Below are 15,831 nucleotides of genomic sequence, written 5' to 3' on the forward strand. Positions count from 1 at the left end.
AGTCACCGCAGGCTGGTAATTTGGACCATTGGGATGCTGCACATAATTCCTTCAAGATAGTCTTTTGAACTTGACCATGCCAAGTCCAAGCTGGTGACATCTTGCACCGCACTTCTGATGTGGTTTTAAAATTGAAACAAGGCACATTTACATATTTTGGTTTTAAATTTACAAAAGCTGTCAATATGCCTTCATTACATTATAATTTAGGAAAATAAAAATGTGAGGACTTTGACCGTCACGCAAAATCAAAAAATTAATGATCACACTGATCTCAATCAAATAAAAAAATAATAATAATAAAATAAGAAAAGGGTAGATGCAGTGCTTTTTTTATCCAGCAAAATAAAAGAAAATATTAAAAAAAAAACTGCATTTAACATGAACAAGAAAAATCACAATCATTTGTACACAAGAGATTTAGTATGTAAGATAAAGGGGCAAGATCCACAAGGTGCAGAGTGGAGAAAAAAAGAAAAACTAATGGTGTATGCCGTGGCAGGAGATATATTGCCTTTCTACAAGCCTTCTCACAAATATTGCTCTGCAAGTGCTGACGTGACATTTTGATGAATTTGCTATGCAGTGTTGCAGTACTCTTGTGATTTCAACTAAGGAAAGACAAAGTATGGTTCTATATAAATGGGAATTAACTTTTGCAAAAAATTCTGACATACAACAAAAGCTTTCAGGCAATTAACTCTCTTACCTCGTATTTAGAGAAATTGCATAACAATTCACCAACACAGGAGCGAAAAATGAACGAGCAGCATGTTGGATTAAATAAAACAAAGAGAAAAGAAGCCAAAGTAAGCCTGTACAGCAATGAACAATAAATTTAGGCAAATATCAAATATAATTTATTCCTCACAAAATAATTTACATTGAAATCGCAAGTGCAAAAGTACCGTTTATATGTTCAGCAATATACAGTTTGACCGAAAGGGGGTACACAAACATCTTGATTATAATTTTGCTAACACAAACGCAGGTTTCCCTGCCATGTATTAAAACCTCTTCCACCAACACAGTGACAAGCGCAGTTTGATTTTGCATAGTTGGTTTCGGGTAAAACGGGTCCATAAAGGCAAAAGGCTACAGGCTGAACATCGAATCGCATTTGTCAACATTCTAATGGTACAAACAATAGTTTATTTGTTTTAAGAATCATGACAATAGTTAAAAACATGTTTTCTCAAATTAGAGGGAAAATGAAATAAATTCAAATAATGTAGTAACACTCATGTTGTATGTACAGAAGAAATACTAAGCTACGGTAAGTGGAGAAGATATGGGGGGTGAGGAGGGGGGAATTACATTACAAATTTTTTTTTGCTCAGATCGATAAAAGCATAAGGGATGGGGTATAATAAAAAATAAATAACTTGCTAAAATACAAAATGTATCAAGACTTGTTTGTTTCTGTTAAAGCCACTCAAAAAGCTTGCTCAATTCAAGTGCACAATAATACCCTTCAGTTTCCAAAATACAAACAAAGTTCACCCATTACATCTCCACCATCAACTAAAAGAAAAACAAATTTTACTCCAAAACAAATGAAAAGCAAGTATTTTCTTTTCAAATACAATTGTGTAAAAGTTACAAATGAATAAGATAAACAGGAGAAAAATAATTAATTTTTGTTTCCTGTGTTTTTCTCTCAACACATTTTCTGTAACAGAAGACCTCCCAGGGCTGGGTTTACAGGTGTTGTGATGAATTTTCAGCAGGAATGAGGTTATGGTTCTCAATTTTACATTCCTTTCCCACAAGTCACAATAGTCTGGCACAGAGTGAATACATGTGGGCCAAGGCCTTCTATGCTTAATTTTCTCTTTCTGACAAATGTCGGACACCCAAACATGACCCCCGGTGGTAAAATACAATCTCAGGTTTCAGTTGTCTGTGGATTCATGTCTTCTCTTCGGCCCATTTCTTCCAAAACAGTGGCAAGCAAATCGAGGTCTCCATCCTCCAAATGCTGGGCCTCCCAGAGATCAAGAATTGTTCCAGTTGGGCTTGGTTTAGATTGAAAATATTCCATACATCTGGCAACAAAACAGTGAAAGCGGTTTGCAACAGTTACAAACTTCAAAATATAAATATAACCCAAATTATATTTGCATGTTGACTGCTGCTAATGTCAAAATGTTAGCGCAATACCATTTCAAACATCATCAGTGGAATGTTAATTGACAAGCATTTTCATTTCAAAATGAAACCAAAATGTCAATGAAGAAGTTTAGCACAACTCAGGTCTTAAAGTCATTGGTGTTTCTGATCAGTGAGGTGATGGGGGTGGGGAAAGTAAGGAACTAGTTGCCTTGTGGTTTTATTCAAAGGGAAGGAACCACAACCCTGAAACCTGTTGAAAAATAAGCAACTGTCATAACGTTTTTGAAAAACTAGCAAAAAATCAAAGGTGATCAACTGATTTGAAAGTCTTCAAAAGTAGTTTCTCTTCGATGAAACTCGCAGGGGTACTCGGCGTTGCCCGGTGCGGTTATAATCCTGTTGGCATTTTGAAGAAATCAGATTTTGTGTTTTTTCTATTTTTTGGCAGCCGAAAACACTTCCCTACACCCACTAAGGAATGGGTTCAGGAATCATTTAATATGATATTTTACATAGCTGCAAAGGCACAAGAGAGCGATAAATAAAAAAAATTCCAACTTTTTTTTCAAAAATTTCAAAAAATCTTTTTGTTTAAAGCAATCCCCAGCACTGACTGATGAACCTCCAAAAGTTTGACGAAGATCCGTTTGGCGATCTCTGTGAAAAATGGTGACAAACAGGAAGACAAACAGACAGCCATTTTCTTCCAGTATAGATCTAGAAACAAGTGTTTATGTTTTTTCAAGAACAGCGAGATTACATACATATATATATATATATATATATATATATATATATATATATATATATATATATATATATATATATATATATATATATTAAATGCAATACCAGAAATCACAAGGAAAATGGTATAAAATGCATGATAGAATAACATCTCAAGTGTAAAAATGAAATGCTCCAAAGTGCAGTCATGTCTTGATTGAGTATACGGTGAGGAGAGGAAATGTCCATGCATAAAAGCAACACTTAAGCATGGGAATGAATCTGCAAAAATATGTGGCTGAATCTCTTCCAAGGGTGTCAGAGAATTATGTATAATCAAAGGGACATTGACTTCTGACAAGTACAGGCAGGTTCTGGTCAATCATGCCAATCCCTCAGAAAAACTCATCTTTCGATGGGGATTCAATCCCCAAAATGACAATGACCTCAAGCACAGCCAATCTTGTTAGAAACTATCAGGAATGTAAAGAGGCTGATAGAACACTCACAAAGATGCCTTGACCTGCACAAAGATCTGATATGGACACCATTGAAGTTAAATGATGTTCCGCAGATAACGATAAAGTTAAACAGCAACCAAACATGTTGAATGAAATGTGGAATATTTTCTAGAATATTTGGAACACCATTCCATAATCATTCACTGATAAACTGAATCCATGCATCCATCCATCAGGACAAGACTCTATACAGTGTTGGTGCTGCCTCAGCAGTCTCCTTGACATTTGGACACATTCCTGGACGGGTTGCCACTCCGACACAGGATACCAGCAAGCTGGCACTCATTTTGCCGACCATGGAAGGACGACAGGCACTGGCAACCCCACCTGGTGTTAATTTAACAGTGGAGAGGGATTTCAACTCAGGATCCGAGGATCCCAAGCCCACAACCCTAACCATCAAGACAACACCAGGCATATCAACTGAATGAGAGAAGGAAAACAAAGTGGCAGGCTCCACATAAAGCAAAGAACTTCCATATCAAACATCAATGCAAGATATTAATTTTGTGTTTGTATATTTCCAAAAATTAATACACAGTGTATCTACACAAATAAATCTCAGTGTGTGTGTGTGTGTGTGTGTGTGTGTGTGTGTGTGTGTGTGTGTGTCAGTGTGTGTGTGTGTGTGTCTGTGTGTGTGTGTGTCAGTGTGTGTGTGTGTGTGTGTGTGTGTGTGTGTGTCAGTGTGTGTGTGTGTGTGTGTGTGTGTGTCAGTGTGTGTGTCAGTGTGCGTGTGTGTGTGTGTGTGTGTCTCCTCTATAACTACAAAACCATGAAACCCAATGGCCAGAAACTTTGCATGTATATTAAAGGAACACCAAGGTAATGTATAAGTGAAAATTGGATGTTTGGGTTAATTTAAACAACCACTTTGAAGATAATTAAAGGCCTTATTTAACTACCCTTGATCAAGGCAGTATCCTTCGTCAGCCTTCTGTCAGCTTGCTGGGTGAGGGCTTAATTCGCCATTTTGTTTGACCTATTCAAATGTGCTCTTTTTTTTTGAAGACAATATCTCGGCTTGTATGAGAGCTAACACACATAATGCACAACAAGGGGAGCAGGAGACAAGAGGAGAGGGAGAGTGAAGGACAAAACAGTGGGGAACAGAGACATGAGGCAATCTGTGGAAGGGAGAGGGATGGGGCGGGATACACAGGGTAAACAAGATGGACACTGCAGGGACTTTCAGGAAGGAAAGCAGGATATTTGAAGGAAGTGGGTTTGGGGTGGATTAATGGGGGTAGAAAAGATTATGGTTTTGGATGGGGGAAGATGAGAGATGGAGGTGAACAACTATTTTGAAGACCTGAAGAGAAGAGTGTGATTGAAGAGAGTGTTGGAATTTCTTCTAAAGAAAAAGAGGAATGAAAGAGTGAAGGTGAGCAATGATTCCTGATTTTGGTAGTTTCACCAGAAGGGGGTTGCTGGTGGAGCTTGAGTGCCCTGTGGAAATATGGGGGCGGGGGGAATATTGCAGGCAGATCGTCGGGTGGGGGAGGGGGGAGGTGCAAGGTTGAAGAGAACATGGTGGAAGACAGAAAGAGCACCACCTGCCTGCAGTGAGAGCGTGAGACCCAAAGACTCAGCCTCATCGCAGGAGATACCAATAATCTTAAATGCCTTGGTTTCCACAGTGTCAAGCCGAGAAAGGTGAGAGGCGGGAGCACCAGCCCAGAGAGGAGAGCAGTACTCCATCATGCTGTGGATGAAGGCTTTGTATGTGGTCAGGAGTTCAAGCCTGCCAAGGAAGGACTTTGCAGGATGGAGGATGCCTAGTCGGTAAGTGGCTTTGGAAGCCAGCTTGGAAATGTGGCTTTCCCAGGAAAGATCATGGCAGATATGAGACCCAGAAGCTTGAATTAAAGGATATATTCAAGAGGATTGTTGAAAAAATATAAAGGGGGTGGGGGGGGAGGGGGTTCCAGACAGTCCTTTCAGAGAGACATAGTGAGAGTGTTATATTTGTCAGGATTGAAAGACATGTTCAACGCGTTGGACCAGCTTGTGATTTTATCCAGATCTGCAGAGAGTGAAGAGGCTGCTGCTTGCTGATCTGAAGGATTACAGATGGTAAGGCAGGGGTTGGTGTCATCAGCAGAGATAGAGAATTTTCCAGTCAGAGGAAAAAAACATTTTTTGGAGCCTTGATTTGGAAACACGTTATTCTCTCACAGACTAATGAAAGTATATACTCGAAATATTATGTCTGATTTGAGAATTGGATCTGTTGGACTGAGTTTGTGTTAAAATTTGGAGTGAAATCTAAAAACTTTAAGGAATTCACGATTTTTATTACCAAGTGTATTTACTTAAGTAAATCATTAAGCTTATTTTTTTTGTACTGTTTGGATGATTACATTAAGTGACGAAAATATTAAGGAATGTGCAGAAAGTGGAACTTCATTGAGCTCTGTAACCTGTTTTTGCAAGCTATAGTGATAAAGTCCACAGGGGACCTTTTTTCAGAAATTATCTACCCAGTTTTCTTTTTCACCATTTTGTGTGATCTGCTTTCACGACAAAATATGAATATAAATATACTAATAATTGCTGCAATATATTAATAGTCGTCAATTTCTGCAAGTGAAGTGGGTTTTTTTTTTGCTTTACACCATTTTGTATGATCTGCTTTCATGAAAAAAATATTAAGGTAAATAGACTAATAGTTGCTGCAATATATCAATAGTCAGTAGTGCTAAAAATGAAGAGGTACGTAGACAGCACACAAGAATGTGGTACAAATGGGTACAAGTAACTCTCCATGGGGTGTGTGCATGCCTGCATGCTTGGTGACATGTGTGCAGTGCATGGGTATCACCAGTGTGCGCGGTCCAAACTTGAACTCGCATCTGGGCCCGTGGTGCACGGCACTGAGGAGAAGGTTATGCGGCCGTCTTGCGAACCATGTGTTTCAGCATTTGGGGAGGAGACGTGCTGCAGCATCGTAGCCAGGCAGGATGTGCCGATATATATATATATATATATATATATATATATATATATATATATATATATATATATATATGTATATATATATATATACATATTAAACATTTAGTGTATACTAGTACATGCCCATACATGCGTGTCCGTACGTGCATAGCCGTACCTGGGGAAAAAAAACTTTCAAACTGCGTGCCAGAAACAACAACCAGAGGCCGTTCCTTCGCTTTCGTAAACAAGAACTGGGTTGGGGCATTGTGTATATCTATAAATGCGCATAAGAAATCGATAAATTATTAGAACACATTGTCATCACTATTCGGAAGTGGTGTGTACCCGTATGGAATGGTCACATGCATTCCACGAATGATCGCTTGTATTGAAGTAACAACTACTGTGATACTGACACACACATAGTTAATTAAAATCCAAATTAAAATCAACTTTACCTCCCTGTCTTTACTAGCCATGACATTCGCTGCCATTGACCATTGCCACTCCTATGCCACAGTAACTAAGGCACCCTTTCCCCATCGGCCACGCCGATGCAGCAACGTGTAAATCGGCCCGTCATTTGTTTGGTAAGTAAATGGCCACAGCAACGCGTCTTGTCATTGGTTTCGTAAATAAAGGGCCATAACTTGGGAATCACTTGTCCGATTAATATGAAACCTTGAAAAGGCACATACTCAGGTCTCCAGCAATATACCTAGCATGTTTCAATTAGATCGGACCAGTGGTTGTCGAGAAACAGCAGACACACACACACACACACACACACACACACACACACACACACACACACACACACACACCCACACACACACACACATTGCTGGAACTAAATATATATATATATATATATATATATATATATATATATATATGTATATATATATATATATATATATATATATATATATATATATATATATATATATATATATATATATATATATATATATATATATACATATATATACATATATATGTATACATTTACTTTTTTAATCATAGTTTTTATACACATAATTTTATACGAACCAAGACGGTACCACTTATGCAATAATGGTGTTATGAGGGTTAAAAATTTTTTATTTTAAACAAATTACAATATAAACCAATTTGGATGTTAAAAAAGGTAAATCTGCAATTTGGCAACACCACAGTAAATCTGGACATGGAAGATAACAAAATACAGAAAACATGCATGTATTCTGCACTATTTAAATTATTCAAAAAATTCACACAAAGCAAAATATTTTGAATGAATCAGAATTTGTTAATTTTAATAAACAATGCAGGTGCCTGTTCTATGTGGCTGCATTTTGCTTGGCCAAAGACATTTCTCGATCTGACACATTTTACTTCTCAGATAAACTTTTGATGTAGTGCTTTGTAATGACGGGCAACAACTGAATTTTCAACCGTGTTTAATCACAGCCTCACAAAGAGAGCAGGTGAAGTATTTTATAACCATTCCCTCCACAAAGATTAGAGACGTTTCCAATCTTACCATTCAGTACATCTACTCATAGTTCCACACCAATCCATCATTGGGATTTTTCTCTCTGTCAGCACATAATTCATTGACAGTGCCCTTTATGAAATGTTCTCACCCCATATGTAATTAACGTACCTCCTATCATACCTTTTTCTGATGTGCAAAATAAACCTCAATGTGATAATGCTATTCCTCATCTGAGATCAAATGAAGATGGTGCCTTTTGAAAGAACCATTTTCTTGGATAAGCTTTGAACATTGCACAATAAAATGGCACCTCCACAGCCTTATTTTCCTCATGAATGAGCAGCATAATGAAAGAACACAGTTTAACAATCAGACAAGAAATGCAAGTTGCAAAGACTACCGTCATAGTATTGTGCAATACAAATATAATCATTTTGCATTATGGTAGTTACTCATGAAATGTAAACATACAGAAAAGGAATTCAAAATAATTACGGTGTTCATCTCCAAATCTAGATGCACACACTATTTATGTGCTTCACCCATTACTCTCTTGGCAACCTTTGAAGTCTGGGTAGTGCTATGTGATTAAATAATAGCGTGAAATATTTTCACAAGAAAATTATCATGTAACATTAATCGATTGTGTTGATTATAAGATATGGCTATTAAGTTTCCAATTAGTAGCACAAACAGTATGGATTACTTCAATGAAGAAAAAGTGCAAGAATGCTTTTTTAGATAGATTTATCCCCCCCCCCCCCAATAATATAATAATGACAATAATGATGCAAAAATAATAACAACAATCTTTAATAATAAAAAAATAACAATAATATGAAAAAAAAATTGAAGAAGTGGACTCAATACTGTAAAATATCTGTTGCATGCCATTACACATCAAGCTGACAAATAACTGATACTATTTGTCAGAGGTATATAAGACAGAGTCATAAGATTGCAATGAATGGAGCTGTCTCACTCTGAGAGGAAGAAGAACAGCTATTGGGCCACAGCAAAAACCAGAATTTTGGAAAAGTTTTCTTTCCCCAAGTGGTAAGAACAATGCAGTGCAACCTCTACAATCTGTTCATATTTTTTGTTGTGATAAAGAAAGGCACTGCACAGTGAAGCATCGTGCTGAGTCAGGTTGGTCTTTTGGAATTATATATATATATATATATATATATATATATATATATATATATATATATATATATATATATATATATATATATATATATATATATATATATATATATATATATATATATATATATATATATATATATATATATATATATACAGTGGGTTGCAAGAGTACGAGTCCAGTCGGAAATGTATTAACTGAGACAAGAGAACAAAATAAATCATTGTAACATGAAATCAAAAGCACTTTCAAAGGGTTTCCATTAACTTTTAAGGATATAACAACACTTATTATAAAAGGAAAAATAACATCTGTATTTATGTGTAGTCAATAATCAGTGTGACCCCCTTTTGCCTTGAGAACTGCCTCAACTCCATTTGGGATTGATTTCATTTGTTTATGGACGATGTTTGAGTCAATCTTTTCCCAATAGTTTTGTGATGCACTCCAGATTGAGGATTTAGATGGGGGACGATAAGAGGTGGTGGTGAACAGCTGTTTTGAAGGCCTGAAGGGAAGAATGGGATTGAACAGAGTGAGAGAGTTTATTCCAAAGGCGGGAAAAAGAGCAATGAAAGAGTGAAGGTGAGCAGTGATTCGTGATTTTGGTAGTTTTGCCAGAAGTTGGTTGTTGGCGGACATTGAACGCCCTGCAGAAATATGGTGGGGACAAATCGCAGACAGAGACCGTGCAGGCAGTTCTCAAGGCAAGAGCAAGTTCCCTGGACATATCACGTGCTTTTGACACAGTCTGGCACCCTGCCCTACTCACCAAACTCTCTTCCCATGGTATTCAAGGCCATCTCCACTCATGGCTCGCAGACTTCCTCTCCTGTCGCAGTCAACGTGTGGCCCTAAATGGAGTTCTTTCATCCCCTCTTCCTGTGCAGGCTGGAGTTCCTCAAGGTAGCGTTCTGGGCCCTGTTCTTTTTCTGGTTTTCATCAATGATCTCTCGGACTCTCTGGAAAATCCTCTATTTCTCTTTGCCGATGACTCCACCCTCTGCCGTACCATCTGTCATCCCTCAGACCGGCAAGCAGCAGCTTCTTCGCTCACTGCAGATCTGGATAAAATCACAAACTGGTCCAACACGTGGAACATGTCTTTCAATCCAGACAAATCTCACACTCTCACTATGTCTCTTCGAAAGGACCGTTTACAAAACCCCCCCATCCACTTTCTCAACAATCCTCTGGAAGAAGTCTTTTCTTTCAAGCTTCTGGGTCTCACTATCTGCCATGACCTTTCCTGGGAAAGTCACATTTCCAACCTTGCCTCAAAAGCCAGTCGCCGACTGGGAATCCTCCGTCGTGCAGTCCTTCCTCGGCCCTCTTGAGCTCCTGACCACTTACAAAGCTTTTGTCCGTAGCCTGATGGAGTACTGCATTCCCCTCTGGGCTGGTGCTCCTGCCTCCCACCTTTCTCGACTTCACGCTGTCGAAACCAGGGCTTTTAAGATCATTGGCATCTCCCGCAATGAAGCTGAGTCTTTGGGCCTCTCACTCAATCACCGCAGGTTGGTCGGTGGTCTTTCTGTCTTCTACCGACTCCTCTCCAGCCTTGCCCCCCCTGCTCTCTCTGCGATTTGTCCCAACCACATTTCCACAGGGCGCTCAAGGTCCGCCAACAACCCCCTTCTGGTAAAACTACCAAAATCACGAATCACTGCTCATCTTCACTCCTTCATTCCTCTTTTTTCCCGCCTTTGGAATAAACTTCCTCACTCTATTCTTTCCCATTCTTCCCTCCAGGCTTTCAAAACAGCTGTTCACCACCACCTCTTATCTTCCCCCATCCAAATCCTCGATCTTTTCTACCCCCGATAATCCACCCAAGCCCACTTCCTTCAATTCTCCTGCTTTCCTTCCTGAAAGTCCCTGTAATGTCCATCTTCTCCTCGCCATGTTCCCCGTCCCATGCCCATCCCTCTCCCTTCCACAGTTCACCTGTGTCTGTTCCCCAATGTTTTGTCCCTTCCACTCCCGCCCCTCTTGTCTCATGCCTCCTTGCTGTGAGTTGTGTGTTAGCTCTCATACGAGCCTCGACCAAGGTATACAAAAAAAAAAAAAAAAAAAAAAGAGGGGGGGGGGGGCGAGACCGGAGAGGAGAAGGTAGAAGACAAAAAGACCACCGACCTGCCTGCGGTGAGAGAGTGAGAGGCCCAAAGACAGCCTCATTGTGAGAGATGCCAATGATCTGAAATGCCTTGGTTTCAACAGCATGAAGCCGAGAAAGGTGGCAGGCAGGAGCACCAGCCCGGAGGGGAGAGCAGTACTCCATCAGGCTGCAGACAAAAGCTTTGAATGTGGTCAGGAGCTCAGGTGGGCCGAAGAATAACTTTGCATGACAGAGGATTCCCAGTCGGTGACTGGCTTTTGAGGCAAGGTTGGAAATGTGGCTGTCCCAGGAAAGATCATGGCAGATAGTAAGACCCAGAAGCTTGAAAAAAAGCACTTCTTCAAGAGGATTGTTGAGAAAGTAGATGGAGAGGGGGGGGGAATCCAAACGGTCCTTTCGGAGAGATGAAGTGAGAGTGTGAGATTAGGCCGGATTGAAAGACATGTTTCACGTGTTGGACCAGTTTGTGATTTTATCCAGAACTGCAGTGAGCGAAGAAGCTGCTGCTTGCCGGTCTGAGGGATGACAGATGGTACGACAGAGGGTGGAGTCATCAGCAAAGAGATAAAGAGGATTTTCCAGAGAGTCGGAGAGATCGTTGATGAAAACCACAAAAATAACAGGGCCCAGAATGCTGCCTTGAGGAACTCCAGCATGGACAGGAAGAGGGGATGAGATAACTCCATTTAGGGCCACATGTTGACTGCGACAGGAGAGGAAGTCTGCGAGCCATGAGTGGAGATGGCCTTGGATACCAAAGGAAGAGAGTTTGGTGAGCAGGGCGGGGTGCCAGACCATGTCAAAAGCACACGATATATCTCAGGATATGGCTCTGATTTCATGTCCAGCATTAGGGACCTCCATCCATTGTTGGGAGAGCAGAAGCAGCATATCCAGTGGAGCGTGACCTGGTCTGAAACCAAATTGATGATCGGGAATCAAGCCACTGGAGAAGAGGAAGGATTTGATGTCTGAAGCGATGATTGATTCCATAACCTTGATGATGATTGGGAGAAGGCTGATTGGTCTGTAGTTACAGGGATCTGTTTTTGCACCTTTTTATGCAGGGCACTAATGTTTGCTGATTTCCAAGCAGATGGCAGATGACGTTGAGCAAATGAGAGGGTGAATAGAACAGAGAGAGGGTTAGCAAGAGCAGAGGAGCAGGTTTTTTAGGACATGTGGGCTGATGCCGTCTGGACCGGTTGAAGAATGAGAGTCGAGGTTTGACAGCAAGCTCTCCACTTTCTCAGGAGAAAGGACACAGAGTCCAGAGACATTTGGGTGTGACTGGGTAAGGTGGGCAAAGAAAGCAATGAGTTTCGGACACAGGATTTTCGATGCAAACACCGAGTTTTGGCATTCAGCCTTTTCACATGCAGTATTAGCAGTGCGGCCATTTGAAGAAAGGGAGGGGTTGGAGAAGGTACATATACCAGAAACAGATTTGATGAGACACCACCAAGATTTGGAGGAGGGGAGAGGTTTAAGAGTACAGACCTAAGCTTAGAAAGATGTTGTTTTCTGGCTCTCCTGATGGTAGATACACACTTGTTCTGAGCTTTATGAAAGGAACTGAGATTACCCTCCATTAGGTTTGCTATCCATGAGGCAAAGGCAATTTCTTTTATTTCAGGGCAACTGCCTTGCCACAAGCTTCAGCGAAACAAGGGCGAGAGGAAGGGTAGGACAACTGAAGAGGGGAGGGGATAAATCTGTGCCTAAGGGAGAGCAAGTTTATTTGAAAGAATTCCCAGGATGAGTTGATGTTGGAGAAAGTAGCGATGGGAGACCAGTCTAGAAGTTTTATGGCTGCTTGGAGACCCTGCCAGTCGGCTTGAGTGAAATGCCAGACTCAATGGTGCTGAGGTGGTTCTCTGTTAACAGCCAGAGAGATATCCACTTTGACAAGCACGTGGTCAGAAGAACCGATTGGAGTGAAGGAAGAACAGCAGATATTTTCAGGGCAATTTGCCAAAATCAGATCCAGAAGAAATAGAGTACCATTGGTTGAGTTCTGGGTTGGTAAAATGACTGATTGAGTCAGTCCCAATGAGTCGCAGAAAGCTTTTGCTGAGAAAATGCTTCACAATTGGGATGGTGTTCTTTGGGTGATGTGCTGTGTCAGGTTTGTGCCAAACGTAACGCTTTGCATTTTGGCCAAAAAGTTTCATCTTGGTTTCCTCAGACCACAAAACCTTTTGCCACATGGCTTCAAAATCTCCGGAGTGTTTTTTTTGCAGACCTCAAACGGGACTCAAGGTGGGCTTTTTTGAGTAATGGCTTCATTCTTGCCACCCGACTGCACAGGCCAGACTTGTGGAGTACTTGGGATATTGTTGTCACGTGCACATAGTGACCAGTCTGTGCCATAAAAGCATGTAGCTCTTTCAAAGTTGCCATTGGCCTCTTGGTGGCCTCTCTGATCAGTCTCCTCCTAACTTGGTCATCCAGTTTTGATGGACAGCCTGATCTCGGCAGGGTCATGGTAGGTGGTACCATATGCCTCCAGCTCTTCATGATTGTCTTGACTCTGCTCCAAGGAATATTAATGGCCTTCAAAATATTTTTTTTATACCCATCCACTGATCTGTGCCTTTCCACAACTTTATCCCAGAGGTCTTTTGAATGCTCGTTGGTTTTCATGGTTGAGTCAATGCTGTGAAATGCACTTCCCAGCAGAGGAAACCTGCAGAAATAGCTGATTTTATTCTGAAATAATCAGAATCACAACTTAACACAGGTGGAGTTTATTTTGAAGGTGATTGGTTACACCAGAGCTAATTTACAAATTGCCTTCATTAATGGGGTGGACACTTATCCAACCAAGATATTGTAGTTTCCCATCCCCTCCAGCTGACTTCCCATTCCCTTGCCTCACGCTGCTTTCCCATTCCCACCCCTCATGCTGGTTTCCCATTCCCTCCCCTCACACTGCTTTCCCATTCCCTCCCCTCATGCAGCTTTCCCATTCCATCCCCTCACACTGCCTTCCCTTTCTCTCCCCTCACACTGCCTTCCCATTCCATTCCATCATATTGTTTTCCAATTTCTCCCCTCATATTGCTTTCTCATGCCATTCACCCATGCTGCCTACCCCCTCCCTCGTGCTGCCTTCTCCCCCCCCCCTTTCACTGCTCCCCCTCGCACTGCCTTCTCCCCTCCCTTGCACTACCTTCTCCCCCCCCACTCACGCTGATTTCTCCCCGCCCCCATGCTGCCTTCTCCCCCTCGAGCTGCTTTCCCCCGTCGAGCTGCCTTCCCCCCTCGCACTGCCTTCCCCCCATTACGCTGCCTCCCCCTCTCCTTGCGCTGCATCCCCCCCCCCACATCGCACAGCTGGTTGTGAAGCTGGTGAAACATCACCTGCGACTGGGTCTGCTCTTCCTTTTTTGCTCAAATTAGTGGAGTCGATCTAGTTTTTACTTTTGGTTGGAAGCGCCTTCTTCTTTAAAAATGTTTCATCCCAACTGCCCCAATCTGATAGAAAAAGAAGTATACATGTATGTATATATATATATATATATATATATATATATATATATATATATATATATATATATATATATATATATATATATATATATATATATATATATATATATATATATATATCATACTTTTGTCTGTCTATGTGTAACACTTTTAAATACACATTTAAGTTCCATCGAAGCAGTAACAATTGCAAATATCATTCGGACCTTTCAAATCAGATCGGTATTTGTTACTTGTGTATAAGTCAAGGTGAAAAGTTATTTCAGGGAATTCACACCAATAACTGTACATCTTCCTTCAAACACGACCTCTCCATTTAAATTGCATCATTAATAATGAATCACAACTAAAATTCCAACGATCAAAGCAGGCACAAAGTAAAAATTTGCTTCTCTGGAATGCAAAGGGATGTTTCTCAGGTTGGGTTTATTCAAGCAGTCACAAGTGCAGTATGTGCTCTTAATTGTGTGTGTATGGTATGTGATACACCAGAGAGGTGCAGATAAAACTACAATTACATTGGTGTTTTGATGCTTAGAAAAACAAGTTATACAGGTATACAGGTATTTATATATAATAATTAGAAAAACAATAATTTATACAGGTATAGGTAAACAAGAAAATCCTAAATAGTCCATACCAATATAAGATGTGCTCAGAGAAATAGTTGATTAGTCTTGCATCTCACAGTTGTATTGACAAGACTTCTAATATTAGCCATAATTGAATTTTCTGAATTGTTGGTTTGTAATCTCACCTTGAAAAGTTCATAATAGTTTTTAGGGAAGTGGGGGTGAGGTTTGAGGAGGGTGTGAAGTGGAGTGGGGAGGAAAATGACTTCCAGGAAATTTCAGTCTCCTTGTTATGAAATGTCATGAACTTCACCATGCAATAAATAATTTAGATTTTTCTGGAAAGTTATTGCTCATATTATTTGTCATAAATGAGGATTGTGGTGCATCATGTGGATCGTATCATCCAGATGCCTCCTGGTTGTAGATGTCAATCATTACATACATCCTCTGTGGGTACATAAAATCATTCTGCTGCTGAGAATGAGATTGGATCATATCTTCTTCAGATGACTTGTGACTTTTTAATGCAACCTTTACTGTTGCAAAGCATCAGAAGCAGCAATCATCATACCATGCATGTTCGCATCTTGTGACTGTTATGTAGAGTGACCACGTGTTTATTATTTCATGGTATACTTGTAAGTTGCACTAACTGCTCAGGTTCCTTGTGGACCAGTTCCTGAGTGGTTAACTTACAGTTTTCTATGATA

At 40.3% G+C, this 15,831-nt stretch overlaps 1 protein-coding gene across 4 annotated transcripts in view; it reads right to left on the reverse strand.

The window, feature by feature from the left end:
- Positions 1-837: 837 nt before the first annotated feature.
- LOC147026510 (netrin receptor UNC5B-a-like) overlaps positions 838-15,831 on the reverse strand; it is a 384,386-nt gene continuing 369,392 nt past the window's right edge. For all 4 annotated transcript variants that reach the window (XM_085881974.1, XM_085881972.1, XM_085881973.1 and 1 more), the window contains one exon: positions 838-2,048. In XM_085881974.1, the coding sequence (XP_085738100.1) occupies positions 1,889-2,048 (160 nt within the window). In that variant the 3' untranslated portion in view covers positions 838-1,888. The remainder of the gene's footprint in view (positions 2,049-15,831) is intronic.

Source organism: Eptatretus burgeri, chromosome 5 (genome assembly GCF_056783735.1).
Source record: "Eptatretus burgeri isolate ZD-2024b chromosome 5, Ebu_testis_v1, whole genome shotgun sequence".
Taxonomy (NCBI): Eukaryota; Metazoa; Chordata; class Myxini; order Myxiniformes; family Myxinidae; genus Eptatretus; species Eptatretus burgeri.